We start from the raw sequence: 18082 nt of genomic DNA, 5'->3' as shown, positions 1-18082 counted from the left end.
TTTTTTTTTAAAAAGGTGATGATGCAACATTTCGCCTTATTTAGAAGCTTCACGTGCCTGGACTTCTGCCCATGATTCGCAAGGCACAAGAAGAAAACCAGGCAGCCTGGGTTTTGGACTCCGCCGTCCTCCTTTCTTTGCGTGCGAAGATTTGCGCCCGGTTGCCGCGTGCAAAGCGCACTCTCGCGCCCTGGTTTGGATTCAGCCAGGCGCTTTCTGTCCCTTAAGACAGCAGGCAGGCGTGGCTGGAGAGGCAGGAAAGCCGGGCTGGCCGTCAAAATTGATCCCGAGCCGGTGGCTGCCTTTGCCGGGAGAAGTCAGAGCAGCCGCCATGCCGGAAGAGACATGAGTGGGCACGCTGGTGATCCGGAGCCCCAAGCAGGAGGAGGCGCTCGCTGCCAAGGTGAGGGGATGCAGCACAGTGGCTGTCACGTGGGGCGGCAGGGCGGGTATATTCAGACCGGCCAGCGCTGCCCCACTTGCGGAAGATCTTGATTTGTTTGGAGTAAACTCCAGACGTCCCTTGTTTACGACCCACTTCTTTTTATGTCCCGGCTTCCCCCCGAAGTGGTTTTCTCCCTGTTTTATCTGTACAACAACCCTGCGAGGTAGGTTAGGCTGGGAGGTGTGTGGGACTGGCCCCAGGTACTGCTCCTCCTCTCATGCTTCCAGAAGTGGCAGAGCGGGGATTCCTGAATCTGGGTCTCCCCAGATCCCTAGTCAGCTGCTTAAACCGCTATACCGATGCCGGCACTGAGCTGAAAACAATCCAGGGCACAATTTTTAGAAGGTATGCATTTTGTAGCATGATCCCTCCACACTGCCCGTTCGGTGTACACTTAGGGTTGTGTTCTGCAGTTCCTGACGTTTTGGTGTCACTATGACACTGCCTCTTTGGAAGCCTCCCGCGACAGCCCCCGCAAGGTGGGCCAGTGTTATCTCCTTTATTGCAGAATAAAGTGGTTCACCTGCTCCAGTGACCTCAAGACAGAAGTGAAACTGGAGTTTAGGACATTGTCAGTGGCTTTGGTCTCCATGTGTAGCTCTTTCTAGAAGTGAGAGGATCTTGCTGGAGTTTGCCTTTAGAAACCCTGGATCATTGTTTATTTAGTGAAGGCGGGCTGCAGCCTGCGGCTCTCAGATGTTTCCGATGGATTCGTTACAATTCCCATCAGCCTCTGCCAGCATGCTGGCAGGGGCTGATGGGAATTGTAGTCCATGAACATCTGGAGAGCCGCAGGTTGCAGACCCCTGACCTAGTGGGTAACATAGATAAGGAGGACTTATCTAAGGGTCAGACCAAAGGTCTGGCTAATCCAGTATTGTTTCCAATAGTAGTGGATAGGTCCAGGACGCTTGTAGATAAAGGACATAAAAGCAGCAGCCCTGAGAAGTATGTTGTCTCTGAACACGAAGGATTTGCTTGGGTCTTCTGGCTAATAACTGTCATTATACCTCTCCTCTATAAAAGTGTTCTCTAAAAAGAACTTACCTGACCTAGGGCTCATATCCTGAAGCAGAGGTTTCCATAAGTAGCCCTGTTCTCATGTGACAGTGTCAATACACATATATCCTGCCTGTGTGGGTATAAGAAAAGGAGTTCAATTTACCAATAAAACTTGGGGCCAGAACTTGGATAAATGTGTGGGTTGTATCCAGTGGTGGAATTCAGCAGGTTTGCACCACTTCAGCAGAACCGGTTGTTAAAATGGTGCTTGTAAAGAACCAGTTGTTAAATCATTTGAATCCCACCACCGGAACCGGTTGTTAAATTATTTGAATCCCACCACTTGTCGTATCACGCATTCAAGAGTCCGTGGGTTGAAAGTACAATGAGAATTAATCAACACGCATTTAAAGAAAAATCAAGTGTGCACTGCACATGGATTGCATGTGTTTCACCATAACTTGTGAATATGATTATTGTCTTACTTTCAATCCTCTTCCTAGTAGATTCTTGCATGTAGTTCGCCTTTTGTCATTTCTTCTACAAACAGAGGTGATAGTTTCATTCCTCACCACCCTAACTTCTCTTCCGGGTTAATCAAATCTCATCAACAGATGAGTATGAGGCTTTTTTTGTGTTTTGTTTTGATATATATCACTTGAGCTTATAATGAGGTGCCCAGGATTACTTGTGAAGACTGGTCCTCGGCATTTGCCCAGTGTCTACGTTCAGTGTGTTGATGTGAAACAAGAAGTACACAGCGGTTGGAATTCATACCTACCAGAGGAAGAGATTTGCCCCAAGGTAGAAACTGGAAGGCATTGTGTGTGTGTGTGTCCTTCCAAACCTTTCTGTGGCACGTGCTGGAGAGTCTTGGTCATGGAGACAAAAACAACCCTACTGTGAGGCAAAGTGACTATCTCGCACAACAGGTTTGGGTCGCCGTGGAGGGTGGCATAAGCATCTGCTAGAGCGAGCCTCATTAGGATGGCTAGGTAAGAACTGCCATTTCCAGATGTCCTGAATACCTGTGCTCTTCCTCAACTTCCAATTGTGCTGGCATGGCTTGTGTGGGAGAAAGTCTCAGCGGATTGTGCCCCTTTTCAATGACAGGTGTGTTGTGGGGGGAGGCGTTTCTGGCATCTCTCTCGGACTGCACAGCGAAAACCGGATTTGGTTTGGCACTATGAGAGGAGGGAGGCTTGAATCTCAAAGTGCTGTGAAGATTCTCCAGCCTTCCATAACTCCCAGGTGACTATTTTGTGTTGCCTCCAGCGCACTGAGCAGTGCTATTTGTGGTTTCCAGGTGTCCCACTAAGGATTCTGGGATCCTTTTTCTACGCCTGGAGAGCAATAAAAGGTGATCGTGTTTCATATGGTGGTGTGGTTAAGAGTGTCAGACTAGGATCTGGGAGACCAAGCTTTAAATTCCCTCTCTGTGATGGAAGCTTTCCAGTTACATTTTCTAGATCTGGTCTACTTCACAGGGTTGTTGGAGGGAAGGAGAACAATGTAAGCTGCCTTGTGTTCTCACTGGAAAGAAAGGCAGGATTAAAATGAAGGAAACAAACAAATATATATATAGAGGACAGTAGTACTGGCACAGGAGTATTTCTCTTGCCTTTCTCCTAATCCTGGGTTTTGTAGTTGTTCAGGATTCCAGGAAATGGCACTCTGGCCATGTTCAAAGGTGCTCTCTTCTTGCCAGTTTCTTCACTTGTTGCAGTATTTCTCTTTTAGCACTGAACAAAGTGAGCTGTGATGCCAATTAACATCAGGATGCGATGCCAGGACTTGCTTAGTAGACAGGCTATTGGAACAGATTTTGGCTTGTGATCAGGGGAGGAGGGAGCCACTCAGCGCTCTGGAGAGAAAGGATGGCTTTTTCAAGTCTATGGCTGTGTGGAGCCTCTTTCAGAAAGGGAGCGTGAGAGTCCAAAATGCAGAAATCCTGTAGATTGCATGAGAGACCAGGCAGGATGTTGGTGCCAAGGTTGCATAACCACGCAAAGTGATTATGTGTTAAAAGTACTTGAGCTGCTTTGCCACGCAGGAGCTGCTTTGCCACGCAGGAGCAGGTGCCCAGTTGGCACATAGTATTAACAAGAATTGTTCTCCGTAAAAGCTGGCAGTGAAGCAATCCAAAGCAGGCTTGAAAACAGCCTTAGCCAGTCAGCACCCAGAAAATGCCTTGAAAAATAAAACCTTTGTTCATTGTAGGAACTATATAAGAAGGGAGCCCACTGGAGGAAGGAGATTCCATAAACTGGGTGCTGCCGCAAAGAAAATCCGGATCTGTGTCCCCCTTGTTTGTGTAAAAGCAAGAGATGTTCAAGAGGTGGTTTGTTGCTGCATAACAACCCTGGTACTTCTGGGTGGTCTTCCAGCCAAATATTAACCAGGGCCAACCCTGCTTAGCTTTTGATATCTGAAAAGATCAGGTTAGCTTGGGCCATTTGGTCAGAGCAGTATCTTTCCCCCAGCCCCTCCACTCAGCCATGCTAAAAGGAACAGGGAACCAAGACACTCCAGTGATCAGAGGAAAGACAACTGCAAAGTGACTAACATTTTATGGAACAGTTCTATCCCTGAAACTTTGAACAAGTGCAAAAATTAACTCATGCAGGCAGAAAAGTGTAGATGCCTCCTGTTCCCACCCTTGGTCCTGTAAAGGGACACCAGAACTTGCAAATGGAAGCAATGGTAGAAGGTTTTCTTCTGTAACTTGTAATCAAGCAGCACTTTGCAGGGTATCCCTGGGGAAGACTGACAGAGGAGGTGGCACATCCCCTGGGGAAATGGGGTTGCTTGGAAACTAGCAGCTATGGGGAGGCACACTGAGGGAAATGTTCTTGGGGTTTAGGTGATGGGGAGGCCAAGCCGGGCTGATTGTTGTTTGAAGTGTATTTAGGGGTCCCAAAAGACAAAAAAAATCCTGTTTTGCTGCATCCAACTGTTAGTCTGATGCCATGTCATGGTGAAGAGGGCAATTTTATTTCAAAAATGAACAAAGGCCTTTTATGCATGCACTACTTACCCCGTGGCTGTTTGCTTCACAGTGGGGGTTTCCCATGATTTTTTTGTTTAGACTTGGGATTCTCCTCCTGCAACTTCCTCATTTGGGGAGGTTTCCTGCTGCCCCCTCTTTTTTGGTGCCATCTTTGATCTAGTGTTACTTTGCTAGACCATGGCAATTTTATGGCAATTTTAATGCCATCAGCATTAAATTTTTTAAAAGAAAGCCATTTGGATAGTTTTGAAATGGTAGTCTGAAGAGTGGTAGAAACTGCTGTTGTGTGGGCAGGGGAAGGTGGAGAGGAGGGAGGAAACCCAAGGGAAGCTTAATGCACAGGGATCTCCTTCGCTTTTCCTGCGAAGGGAGAAAATCACACAATTTTTGGAAACTGCAGGGATTCTCTGATCTGAGAGCACAGTGAATTCGGAAGAGGAGAAAATGAGTGCATAATCGAGAATCAAACCCGAAGGGAATGTACACTCCATGTGAAGAAGACAACAAGTTTGTAAATGGCCAAAGTACACTACACTGTCTATCTCACCCTCTTTGTCTCTTTCTGCAATAAGGTCTACTTGACAGGATTGCTGCAGGGGGTTGTAAAGCAAGCTGCTAATTGCGAGGCTAAAACTGTACTCGTGCTCTTTGGATTTGCTCTCCTGCACTGACACTTGGGCTTCTGAAGCCCTGTGTTTTGACCTTGGCCTGTGTTTGGCCTGTGCTTGTTGCTTTTGTGCTTGTAGCCTGCCTGAATCTGGTCAAGGGCTATCTCCAGAGATGGCAACAGCTGCCAGTGCAGTTGCGATTTTGCTGTCAGGCATGGCCTTTAGGACATCACATGCAACAACACTCCTGCTCAAAGAGCTACATTTTGTCTGTGAAAGTCATAGGACTGTCACAGGACTAAAATGCAGTGAAATCCATACTTGGGGCTAGGCAGCAGCTGCACCCGTTTCTCCATGGCAAACATAATGGCTGAAAAGCACTTGAAAGAAAGGCAAGGTACCTACTGCTGCATTAAATGGACCTTCATGGGTTCTGTGGAATTATCATAGATGGCTGGACAAACTTATGGGAACCATGAGAAGCAAAATCCTATGAAGCGCAAGGTAAAGTTGTCAGCGTACTGCATCACGTGGTACCTAATCTCCCCACCCTGTAATAAAGTATTCACATACTCTTCCACATAAAACTAAATATACATATCTTGGGGCTAAAATTTATGTTGTTGAAGGCAGTTGATGTTATCTTTTGCCAGACTCTTGGTAAGTTACAGAATGCTTCTTATTCTGCTCTGTCGGGATAATTAAGAATCTCTCCCCGACCTAATTTCACTGTTTTGGGATTTTGAGTTGCCTAAGCTTGTTTTTGGAGCAGCCCACGGCTGTTCTGTTTTTGTATTGTTGTTTTGCTCAGATTGGTGTATGTGGGAACTGCATTGATGATACCACAAAACATGAATCTTCGCTCAACAGCATCAAGCCCTTTTTGTGTAATGATTTAATCAATATGTGTTGTTGGATATCACCCAGGTATGCACTGAAAACTAATCCAGATTGTGTGCACCAGTTTCAAAATCAGCAGAGTAGGATACAGGACAGAGCAAACCTATGGCTAAATGGTGGAATGTGCTCACCTGTACTCTTAAAGGAATTCAGTGTGGAGTCACATTCTACTCAGTCTTAACACTTAGCTTGTGTCCAATGAATTGCCCAATGCCTTTTGCTTCTGCTGAGAGAACAGTTTCAAGTGTGCTTACTAGCTAGAAGAAGGCAAAGGATCAGCGGGCCTCTGTGGGTTTTCCAGGCCGTGGTGGCCGTGGTTTTGCTTCTAATGTTTCCCCTGCATCTATGGCTGGCATCGTCAGAGGCATGACATGGTGAGATGTGTTTCTCTCCATGGCACAGTGTAGAATCAAGGTCTTAGCAGTCACTCATTCAGAGACACAGCCTTCTTTGTGGTTGGATAATTCCCTTAAAGGTGAATAAGGACAGTTCTGTCATAGTTCTGCTTCCATTTAGTTCTGCTTCCATTCAGTCTCCTGGACGCCACAAGAATTGTGTGCAATCTTGCACCTAATCTGAGAAGCTCACTAGTATCTAAATTCAAAGTGATCAAGGTGGGAGAGTGTCCTCTCTGGATGAACATAACCGCACTCCCAACGGCAATTTAAACGGCGCATGGGCTTCTTTATTTGTCCCCCAACAATCTAAACATAGAGAATTCAGTGGCTTTTGGAGTTGTGTTTCTAGGGCATTTTGTAGATTTGTTTGCAACCATGAAGACTGAGGCTGTCCATTTATAGCAGTTCAATGGTACCTGAGCATTTTTTTAAAAAAATCATTGCATTTCCTTGGATTACTCGTAGTCACTTCATCTCAAGGAGATGGACAAATGGCTAGCAGAGGTGCAGCCAACCACCACTACGCTTGGCTCATGTTCAGCCTGGCTTCTGACAACAAACTGGCGGATTGGCTGGTTGGGTCTAGAGTACAGCAAGTGCATCAGTGATTGACTCAAAAACCTCTCATTGCCTTGAAGGGGGTAACTGTGCCACTACTCTTTAAAAAGTTTCCTTTGGATCCAGGTGACCCAGGGTAGTCGCAAGTCTCCTTTTCTTGGGCATCATGGCCATGGTTCAATTCCAGACCATTTTGGATAAGAATGGGTACCTACACCTATTTCAATCTGGTTTGGAGCCTAGGTTTTGGACAGGGATTACCATGACTATCCTTATGAAAACAGATAGGGGAAAGTGCAACCTTTTGAATCTGCTAGACCTCACAGGAGCTTTTGTTACTCTTGGACAATGTGCCCTTTAGACCGGCAGGCTGGAATTGATATTAGGAGCAGAGTGTTCAGGTAGCTTCACTTTTATTTGGCTGACCAGTTACAGGTGTTGTTGGAAATTGCTGTCCCACATCAGGGCACAGGGTTCTGCTCTGTCCCCTCCATACTTATTAGTATTTCCTGTTAGGAGAGGTCTTCCAAAGATCTGAAGTGGGGACATTATCAATATACAGAGATGCAGAGATGGTGGTATCTGGCACAGGTTCCTGGAGCCAATAGTGGTCTAGATGACTCTCAATGCTATCTGAGATTGTCAACTGAGGCCCAGCTCCTTGTGCTTCCAGGAGGATGGCTATGATGGCCTTCTCTGTTGTGTGACATAAGAACATAAGAACAAGCCAGCTGGATCAGACCAAAGTCCATCTAGTCCAGCTCTCTGCTACTCGCAGTGGCCCACCAGGTGCCTTTGGGAGCTCACATGTAGGATGTGAACGCAATGGCCTTCTGCGGCTGTTGCTCCCGATCACCTGGTCTGTTAAGGCATTTGCAATCTCAGATCAAGGAGGATCAAGATTGGTAGCCATAAATCGACTTCTCCTCCATAAATCTGTCCAAGCCCCTTTTAAAGCTATCCAGGTTAGTGGCCATCACCACCTCCTGTGGCAGCATATTCCAAACACCAATCACACGTTGCGTGAAGAAGTGTTTCCTTTTATTAGTCCTAATTCTTCCCCAGCATTTTCAATGAATGCCCCCTGGTTCTAGTATTGTGAGAAAGAGAGAAAAATTTCTCTCTGTCAACATTTTCTACCCCATGCATAATTTTGTAGACTTCAATCATATCCCCCCTCAGCCGCCTCCTCTCCAAACTAAAGAGTCCCAAACGCTGCAGCCTCTCCTCATAGGGAAGGTGCTCCAGTCCCTCAATCATCCTTGTTGCCCTTCTCTGCACTTTTTCTATCTCCTCAATATCCTTTTTGAGATGCGGCGACCAGATGCGGTGATCTGGCTTGTGGAATGTCCTTTCTCTAGTGCCAAATGTGTTAACTTTTGGGTATCAAGTTAAAGCTTTTAAAAACGTTTTTAAAGGGTTTTTTGAAAGTATTTGTAAATTGTTGATTTGGGGTGTGTGTGTGTCCCACCCCCCCATTTCAGACTGGTTTTCTGCTGCATTTCACGAGACTTCTCAGATCTGTTATTTTAATTGAGCCTTTTGTTGTTAGTCGCAGCTAGGGTTTTTTAAAAATACTGTTGGAGTTTTTGCTATTATACTTTTGACATCCTGCTGTGCTCCTTTTATGGTTAATATTGTGTTATATGACTATTTGGAAATATTTCCAAATATTTGGAAACGTATTTTGAGAGTATACAAATGCATTCATATATAAATCTTCCTTTTCTGTAGCAGCTCCTGGACCTTTGAATGGCCAGTCTGAAGTACCTGATTGGCTATTTAAAGCTAAATTTGCTTGAATGTTCATAGTTGCTGGTTGGTTTTGATAGTGAGAATCTCACCCCTCCTGCTTGTTTCGGTGATGGACTCTTGCTGGACCTGCTCATATGATGTTGTTTTAGCCACTGCTGTGCAAGATGGTTGCAGCACCTAAGAGAGTATCCTAAGGTATTCTTGTCACCTTGCAGGTCCTGTTATTGTCTGAAAGGTAGAATTTAACTTTAATTAATCCAATATGTAAGGAAAACAGAATAAGGAATATAAATTCTACAGGTAACTTTTTGTTTTGTTTTGCAGATTCAGGTAGGATGAAAGACCTGATTCCTATTTTAGGGTAACAAAAGCTAGTCAGTGCCTGGAGTTTTGCTCCCCACCCACCATAAACTGCTCTAAACTTTGGTACTCTAACTTATGCCAGTGGTGCTGAGGCAAGTTCTAGTGTTCAATGCATCCAAAGCAATAGCCAGGCTTTCTAGGATTCCCCTTTTGCCCTCTGTGAATTGATGGGGTGCTCTGGAACACTCACCAAGGCCTTGTGGCCCCAGATTGCAAAGGAAGATGGATGGGAATGCTGGGGGAAGCTGGTTTCCAGGAATGTTTCCTTGCCACTCCTGGTTGTCCAGATGGGGAAACCCAAAAGAAACCTCAGTTTCACCTAGCACAAGCTGACCACCACCAGTGTCTTCCAGAGCTCCTTAGCCGCTGCTTTTGTGTTCGCTTTTTATTCCCAGTGTCTGATTCTTAACTGTCAGTGCTTTGAAAAAGCACTTTGAATTTTGCTGCTAGATAGAAAATACCTTGACTGAAAGAAATCTCTTCACCTTTCCCCACCGAGTGGTGGATTAGCGAGGAAGGTGATGTTATGTGGCCAGACAACATGCTTGTCAGCCCAGCTGTCTCAGTGACCCACTCTCGAACAATGCCTCTAGTCAGGGAGAGGAGGCGGCACACTGGACTGTATCAAAATCTGTGCCGAGCCACCCATGCTCCCAGCCAGAGTCTTGTCTGTTCTCTCTGCAGTTCTACGCATGTTGTTGTTCTCCAGGGAGGCCAATCCTTGGCTTAATTGCACCTGGTTTCAGACTTGATAATCTAATCAATTTATTAAGGAGTGAAGGACAGTCTTTAGGAGGCGGGGTCGGATAAGATTAGGAAAGTGAGTTGGCACGTTTCCAGACTTTTCCATTTGCCTCCCTGCTGACCTGAGAGTACTGTCAGATATGTAGGATTGTCAAATGAAAAGGTACATAAAAAGGGAGACAGTGGGGAGTTTTCATCACGGGCAAAGCAGAATCTGTTTTCATATGTGTGATGCAGTGAGCCAGGTTTGGACCCCCACTCTGGCATGGAAGCTTGCTTGGTGATGTTAGGCCAGTCGCGCACACAGTTGCGCACACAACTGGATTGTTGTGAGGATAAAATAGCAACAAACTATGGGAGCTACTTTTGTCCCCATTGGGGAGACGTTTGGATTTATACTTCGCCTTTGTCTCCTGTAAGGAGTCTCAAAGCAGCTTACCAACTCCTCTTCCTCTCCCCACAATGGACATCTTGTGGGGTAGATGGGGCTGAGAGAGTTCTGAGAGAGAAGACCCTTGCTTTCACATCCTGCATGTGAGCTCCCATAGGCACCTGGTGGGCCACTGCGAGTAGCAGAGAGCTGGACTAGATGGACTCTGGTCTGATCCAGCTGGCTTGTTCTTATGTTCTTAACTGTGACTAGCCCAAGGTCACACAGCAGGCTTCATGTGGAGGAGTGGGGAAACAAATCCAGTTCACCAGATACGAGTCTGCCATTCATGTGGAGGGGTGGAGAGTCAAACCTCGTTCTCCAGATTAGAGTCCACCATTCTTAACCACTGCACCATGCTGGAGAAAGGTGGGGGTATAGATGAAGGGAACAAACATCCTTTCTGACCTTTCTTGGATGAAAACAGGGCCATTCTGTATACCTCAACTGGCCCTGTTATCATGGCAAGGATCACTGACCACATCTCTTACTACTCCCTTTACATGTTGTTGAAGGATTCTTCCCTTCTTGCCTAGATACATTGAATTCCATCAGCATTAGAAAAGAAAAGAGAGTGTTTGGTTATTTCGTCAAAGTAATACTTCTTTTGTGCTATCAAGTCACAGCTGACCTATGGTGACCCCATAGGGCGGTTTCCATTGCTTGCCTTTGCGTCACGACCCTAGGATTCCTTGGAGGTCACCCCTCCAAATACTGACCAGGGCTGACCCTGCTTAGTTTCCGAGATCTGACAAGATCAGGCTAGCCTGTGGCTATCCAGGTCCAAAACATAATTATCTGATGTTTCTCAACAATTCAAAATGTGCTGCAGTTTGCGAAATGCTGGGCTTTGTACTACAAAGTGCTTTGGGCTGCAGTCAGATATATCTTGAACAAATCAGAGTTTGTTCCTGGCAAGTGAAAACCTGGCTTACTTTTAGGCTCCCTCCATCCTTCTCTTAATTACTGCACCAAGACTGAAGATTTCTTCCTCTGACATCCAAATACAGGTTCTTCGGCAAACTGTCATTCTAATCCTCAATTTTCTTCTGGTTTAGAATTCTAGTTGCTGAACCCCTGTATGTTATCTGTATTTAGAAACTTTTAAACGATCGCTGTTCCAAACAGACTGAAGATGTAGCAAAGTTCCTAGTTCTGGTTTTGTTAAAACACTAGTCACCGTACTTTGACTTATTTTGGTTACCTTTGATTTAAAACTCTGTCTTCTGTCTAATAAAAGTCATTGGTTGATGATCTGTATTTAGATGTGCCAACAAATGTATGTTAATCTGGAAGTCTTTCTCCTGTTACATGATTGAAGGTGAAGAGGAAGAATACGCACAACTTGGAAAATAAACTTGTCATGTACAAACTCCATAATGCTTGCCATGTTCAAAAAGACTGTTAGAGTAGCTTCAATGTGTGGGTTATGCGGGGTAGAACTTGGAATCAACCTTGCAGTAATTAAAAGAGAACAAAGCATTTTCTTTTGTCCTTTTCATTTAACAACGTATCATGTAGCAACACAGAACTTGGTTACATAACAGAACCATCATCTTTTCAAGAAGGATATTGACAAGCTAGAACGGGTCCAGAGTACAGCAACCAAAATGGTAAAAGGTCTGGAGTCCATGGCCTACGAGGAGAGACTTAGGGAGCTGGGTAGGTTTAGTTTGGTGAAGAGAAGGTAAAGAGGTGACATGAAAGCTATGTTTAGATATTTAAAGGGATGTCAGGTTAGTGAGAGAGCAAGCTTGTTTTCTGCTGCTGCAGAGACTAGGACTAGGAGTAACGGGTTCAAGGTGCAGGAAAAGAGATTCCACTTAAACATCAGGAAAACCTTCCTGACAGTAAGGGCTGTTCGACAGTGGAATGCACTACCCCAGAATGTGGTGGAGTCTCCTTCTTTGGAGGTTTTTAAAGAGAGGCTAGATGATCATATGTTGGGAGTGCTTTGATTATGTGTTCCTGCATTTCAGGGGATTGGACTTGATGGCCCTTGAGTTCTCTTCCAACTCTATGATTCTGTGATTCTATAACAATTAACTTCCCCCCTTTTTGCAGCTTGGCAACCCCAAAGTTCATTTCTTTTCTCTTGTTGGTGGCCCAGAAAGCACGTGCGGATACAAAGTCTATGCACAGACACGCAGGCTCTGTCTCGGTAGTCAGGAAGATGGTTTTTATTTTAACAGAAAAAAAAGTGGAGTCTAGTGGCACGAAGACCAACGAAGTTTTATTCTTGGTGTAAGCTTTCATGTGCACATGCACTTCTTCAGATATACCTTTCCAGATTTTTTTTAAAGAAGAAGAGTTTAGATTTGTATTCCCCCTTTCTCTCCTGCAAGGAGACTCAAAGGGGCTTACAATCTCCTTTTCCTTTCCCCACAACAAACACCCTGTGAGGTGGGAGGGCTGAGAGAGCTCTGAAGAAATGTGACTAGCCCAAGGTTACCCAGCTGGCACGTGTTGGAGTGCACAAGTTAATCTCATTCACCAGATAAACCTCCACGCTCAAGTGGCAGAGCGGGGAATCAAACCCTGTTCTCCAGATTAGAGTGCACCTGCTCTTAACCACTACACCACGCTGGCTCTCAACATTTCCAGGTAGGGCCTATACATGTAGATTCCAGGCTTATAAGCCAGTGGAGGTGGGATCTGTGCGCTCATTCTCCCCTCCATGCATGTTCATTTAAATGTGAACTATTTCATAAGTGACTGTGGAGAGGCTCTTACACAGTTTAATCTCGGGTCCAGTCCCAAACATCTGACATATTTCTCTTTCTCTCAGTTCCGCGAGAATGTCAAAGATATCGTCCCAGGGCTGCCTGCCCAAGATGACTACTACCTCTTGAAATGGCTCCGAGGTAAGAGGCGGGTCTGGGGACGGTTGCAATGTAAAGATGGGTCTCCTGTCAATCAAAACAGTGTGTACAGTAATGGAGCGCATCTGAGATTTTGCAGCCCATAAATGGGTCTTTTATAAGCACATGTATGATTTATGAATATGGCTCAGATTAAGAAAGGGTGCTCATCTGAGAATGGAAACTAATCAAAACATAAAGGTGCTTCTGTGTTACACAATCTAATTTTCTTCAGTTAGACAAATGTTTGCTTCTGCCTTGGCCCAAAAGGTACAGAAGCCTTGTATGGGAACTGGGCGATGGATCCGTTGCTACCAATCCAAACAGGCAGATGCAAACTGCCTGCTAACAACAGCTCTTTCTTAAGCACTTTGACTTACATAGAATCATAGAGTTGGAAGACAACATAAGGGCCATCAAGTCCAATCCCCTGCCATGCAGGAACACACAATCAAAGCACTCCCAACATATGATCATCCAGCCTCTGTTTAAAAACCTCAAAAGGAGGAAACTTCACCACTCTTCGAGGCAGTGAATTGCACTGTCGAACAGCCCTGACAGTCAGGAAGTTCTTCCTAATGTTTAGGTGGAATCTCTTTTCCTACACCTTGAATCCATTAATCCATGTCCTAGTCTCTGAGGCAGTAGAAAACAAGCTTGCTCCCTCTCCAACAATGGTGTCCCTTCAAATATTTAAACATAGCTATCATGTCCGCCCTTCACTTCTCCAGACTAAACATCCCCATCCCCAGACTTGGAAATAAGGCCCCCTGATTTCAGTAGGGGTTTCCTCCAAGACACTGTGTTTGAGACCAAGCGTTTCCTGCCTAGCAGGCAAACCTTTCGATGACTGCAGCCCCTTAGCCTGGGCATACAGCAATTAGGGAAAGTGGGGGGGGGAATTGCATGTTGAGTCTTTGCCTTTCATGAAACAGATTGAAGCACAAGATGCCAAGCTATGCAGCTGGCAGCAGAGGTTTAGTGTCCTTACCAAGCCGGTTGCCTTCCAGCAGGGTATGTCCCCCCTACCCTTTTAACACTGCCACAGTATCGGGCAAGCATTTATTTTAGGGCTGCATAGATATGAATAGATCAGGACATGCGAGTAAGCAACACATGACCCTCTCTCACCCTTGCAATAAGAGAGTCTGCACAGATTGCCGCAGGAAGGAGGGCTGTGGTTAACCCTTACTCCTACCAGCCTTTCTTTCCCTGAAACTCTCCCTTTTCCAACCCCTTGTTTCGCAAGGTAAGAAGAAAACCCTGGCATGGGAAAACCAACTGAGGAAAGGGCATTGTTTACAGTGAGTTAAAAAACAGCTGGCAGTGAATGTCCTGGTTTATTTTGCTCTTCCAGTGCAGGGTATTAAAACCTTCTGATTGTGGGAAGCCTTACCCAGAAATGCTCACTTTCAAGCATATCTTGTCCCACAGAAAGGGCTGGGAGCTGGCTTTTAAAAGACAGGGAGAGCTGAGATTCATGAGGTGGTGAATTCTGCAGCTTTTCCATTGTCCCGCAGAAAGCGCACAGTCCTTTGCAGAATTCTGGAAAGGCATCTTCTGGTATTGGATGGTTCAGAGCAATTCTGTGTTAGAGGCTAATATATGATCATGAAGGCCTATTGCAGAAATCATGCAAGGAGTTTTACCTTCCCTCACTGAGATGGCAGGGCTGATTTTACCAACCAGGATTTTCTACTTGTACTTTGATCCTGTCTGTTTAGTAAAGTCCAAAAGACAGATTGCGGTCTGTCCACGACTCTGTCTATACCCTTACTATACAATACTATACTATACATGTAGGAGTGCGGAAACACATCTGGTTCACCAGATAAGCATCTGCCACTCAGGTGGAGCAGTGGGGAATCAAACCCGGTTCTCCAGATTAGAGTACACCTGCTCTTAACCACTACACCACACTGGCTCTCAGAGTTGAAAATAGTGTATAAATGCTAAATATGTGAATCAAACCTACATTTAACTTGTGCAAATTGGTAAACCCCTCATCCCAACCGATGACCTCTTCCCATTTTCTGCACATGTTGCCACTCCACCACTTTGCGTATGGAGAAAACTTACAGTCATGAATATCTGATGAGTGCAGTGGTGCACCCAGGGCCCTGGGCAGGTTACAAAGTACAGTCTTTGACGAACTCTCATTTAGTGCAGGTTCTACTGTCTAGAACTGTATTCTGCGGCCCTGCCTTGTAGGAAGATCATCAGGGTCAAGGTAGAGGCTTTTTGATGATTAAGATGATCACAGGTCACACTTTATCTGCTGTGGAGATACAGCCCTGATAGCACCCAGATAGTTTTAAGTCTTATCAGCCTTTTCCCTGCAGCCTCCAGCAGATCAAAGTTGGTTGCAGGCTGAACAGGGGTTCCCCATCAAGGAAGCCCATGAACTACAGATACCTCGCTGGCTAGCTGCAGCATATCTTGTGCATCCAAGGATCACAAAACTGCTCTAGGCAGGCTTTAAAAAAAATGTTATTTCGTAGAATTTGTCTCTGGGCTTCTTATCTGATAGTGTCATTTCTGGTGCTCTTCCTATAACATGATCTGCTTTTGGGACACAACAAAACGGGGGAGCATGGCAAGGGTAGCTGGGAAGCAGTGGTCATTACAGGAAAGGTTGGTAATTTGCAACTGATCCACAGGCGACTGATCAGTTCTCCTGGAGAAAATGTGCGGAAAGGGCCTTGGAGTGCTGAAACAGCTTTGGGGAGTGCGAGTGATTTTGGCATTTGAAAATATATGCAGGGGAAAGAAACCAAGAGCACGTCATCCCATCATGGCATTGTGGGACTGCTCAAGATGATACTTTCACAGCACTTTTTAAATTACCTCATTAGGCTTTAAAATAGTGGCAACGCTGTCCATGAGTTGGAGCTGTCACAGCTAGTTTGGCCCTCAGCTTTGTAAGTGCGCTGCCTCTGATTTTACACCAAGCCAAAGTGTTGGCATAGAATGGATCCTTCAACAAATATAACTTTATTTTGTATTGTTGAAGACTTTCACAGCCGGAATCACAGCTGAATGCCTCTGAAGATGCCAGCCACAAATGCAGGCCAAATATCATGATCATGCAACTCGGAAAACCCACAACATCCATAATTTTATTTTATGAGCTGTTAATCAGAGAGTCTGATTACCTAATCCCCCGCCCTCCCTGTCAAGGTATACTTTATATGCATCTCTGTTTCCACAGAGGAATATTCTGGGGGAACGAAGGGCAATTCATTGTTATGTTGGAATATACAAGCTGTTCGAACACTGGACACCTTGCTTGTGTTGCAAGCAGAAAAATCTAAATCCACCATCCACCCACCATCTCAGATCAAGTTTCATTTGATGTTGAGAGAAACGTGAACAGGCCCCACCAGTAGACACCCATAATCTAAAGGTCAAACAGGTTGTACTAGTTGCTTGGCTGTACCTGATAGTGATATGTTCTCCAGAAGACAAAAATAGCTCATCTCAGACTATCAGAAAATCATGGATGAAAGTGCAGTCCAAGTAGTGGAATTTTTGAATGCTTGGAAAGGGAGGGCACGTGTTTGAAAAGCTGAAGTTCATAGCTTAAAACTTAGTTTGGGAGGGTTATTCCCCACCCTCCCCCAACTGTTTGTTTAAATGATTGCAAATATTAGTTTTCTTCTTCCACTGGTGATTCTGATTGCTCAAGGCATTCCATGCTGCTCTGTTCCTGTTCTTGGTCTGCTAATTGTTGGCGTAGTTAATAGCGATGATCAAGGATTTAGGAGGGTGGATTTTAGCATTATGCTGAACTTGCCATCTAGTTGAACTTCCTCTGCTGGGCAGGGATAACCCTTGAAGCAGAGTTCATTGCTACTGTGCCAAGTCCAGAGGGGAGGAGGCGCAGGGCATGCTTTAACCGCCTGCTGGCACCCGCCTGCTGGCAGGGGGTGATGGGAACTGTAGTCCATAACATCTGGAGGACCGTGAGTTTGACACCTGTGGTTTAAAGGATTCCAGACTTGCTGGAGAAGATGGATTCTCTCCATTGGCTCAAAGGCAGTCAATACATGGTCTATTTCCACTGTCAACAACTCTCCATGTAGCTTTGTTTGCAGCCATGAATACCTTATGTCATGTGTTCACAGTGGCAACACATACAACTACAAGGTAGTTTTCTCTGTACTTTTCTTGCCTAATCCCCTTTAGCTGACTCTCCCTCCTTCCATGTCACACGGGGCTTTCTGAAGTTGTTTTTTTTTTTAAATTGGAAATTGATGTATTGCTATGCAGTTAAAACATTACAACAATCTAATAGCTCCTGTGAATTCACAGCTTCCCTTGCTGAATTCACAGCTTCCCTTGCTTCCCTTGCTAAAGAAAAAAACCTTTGAACCCCATTTTATTGCCAAGATATAAGGGGAAAGGCAAAAAGGATAGACATATTTTAAATAATTATTATTAGACATTTTGTATGCTGCCTTTCTACCCAGAGTCTGTAAGGCAGTGAACAATAAAAACATTAAAACAATCACAATATCTAAAATTATAACATAATGTAATTAGAAACACATAAACAAACAACACGAATAGGCTAGTAACCGTTAAACAAGCAACACAGACAACATGAACAAACAAAACTAGTATGCTGGCAAAACAAAACAAAAGTCTTCACCTGATGGCAAAATACACCGATAAAGACAGACTAACTCCCTGAGGAGGGAGTTGCAGAATTTGGGGGCCATGACCAAGAAGGTCCTTTCTCAGGCTACCGCTTGTCTATCTTCAAGTGGTGAGGGCAACTAAAACAGGATCCCTGAAGATAACTGCCATGTATGGTAGGTGGGGGTGGGAGGAGGCAAACCTTGGGGTATGTTGGTCCCAGGCCATACGGGGTTTTAAAGTCAATACCAACAACTTGAACTGAGCCCTGAAGCAAACCGGAAGCCAGTGTAGATGAAACAAGGCTGGAGTGATTTGGTCTGAATAACCCATTCCAACCAACATGAAAGCTGGGTATTCAGAGGAC

At 45.1% G+C, this 18082-nt stretch overlaps 1 protein-coding gene across 4 annotated transcripts in view; it reads left to right on the top strand.

Annotated features, from left to right (window-relative positions):
• The first annotated feature begins 342 nt into the window (after nucleotides 1-342).
• SEC14L2 (SEC14 like lipid binding 2) overlaps nucleotides 343-18082 on the top strand; it is a 32274-nt gene continuing 14534 nt past the window's right edge. The window contains exons 1-2 of one of the 4 annotated variants that reach the window (XM_048513734.1): nucleotides 343-403; nucleotides 13002-13077. Coding sequence is in view for 2 of the 4 variants with exons in the window: in XM_048513732.1 (XP_048369689.1) it covers nucleotides 13067-13077 (11 nt within the window). In the remaining 2 variants the exon portion in view is untranslated. Of the gene's footprint in view, nucleotides 404-2365; nucleotides 2443-13001; nucleotides 13078-18082 lie in introns of those variants that run through there. The other 3 variants (XM_048513732.1, XM_048513731.1, XM_048513733.1) reach the window with 3 other exon arrangements.

The sequence above is a fragment of the Sphaerodactylus townsendi genome, linkage group LG13, assembly GCF_021028975.2.
Source record: "Sphaerodactylus townsendi isolate TG3544 linkage group LG13, MPM_Stown_v2.3, whole genome shotgun sequence".
NCBI classification, from domain to species: domain Eukaryota; kingdom Metazoa; phylum Chordata; class Lepidosauria; order Squamata; family Sphaerodactylidae; genus Sphaerodactylus; species Sphaerodactylus townsendi.
This window is presented reverse-complemented; position numbering and strand designations above follow the sequence as displayed.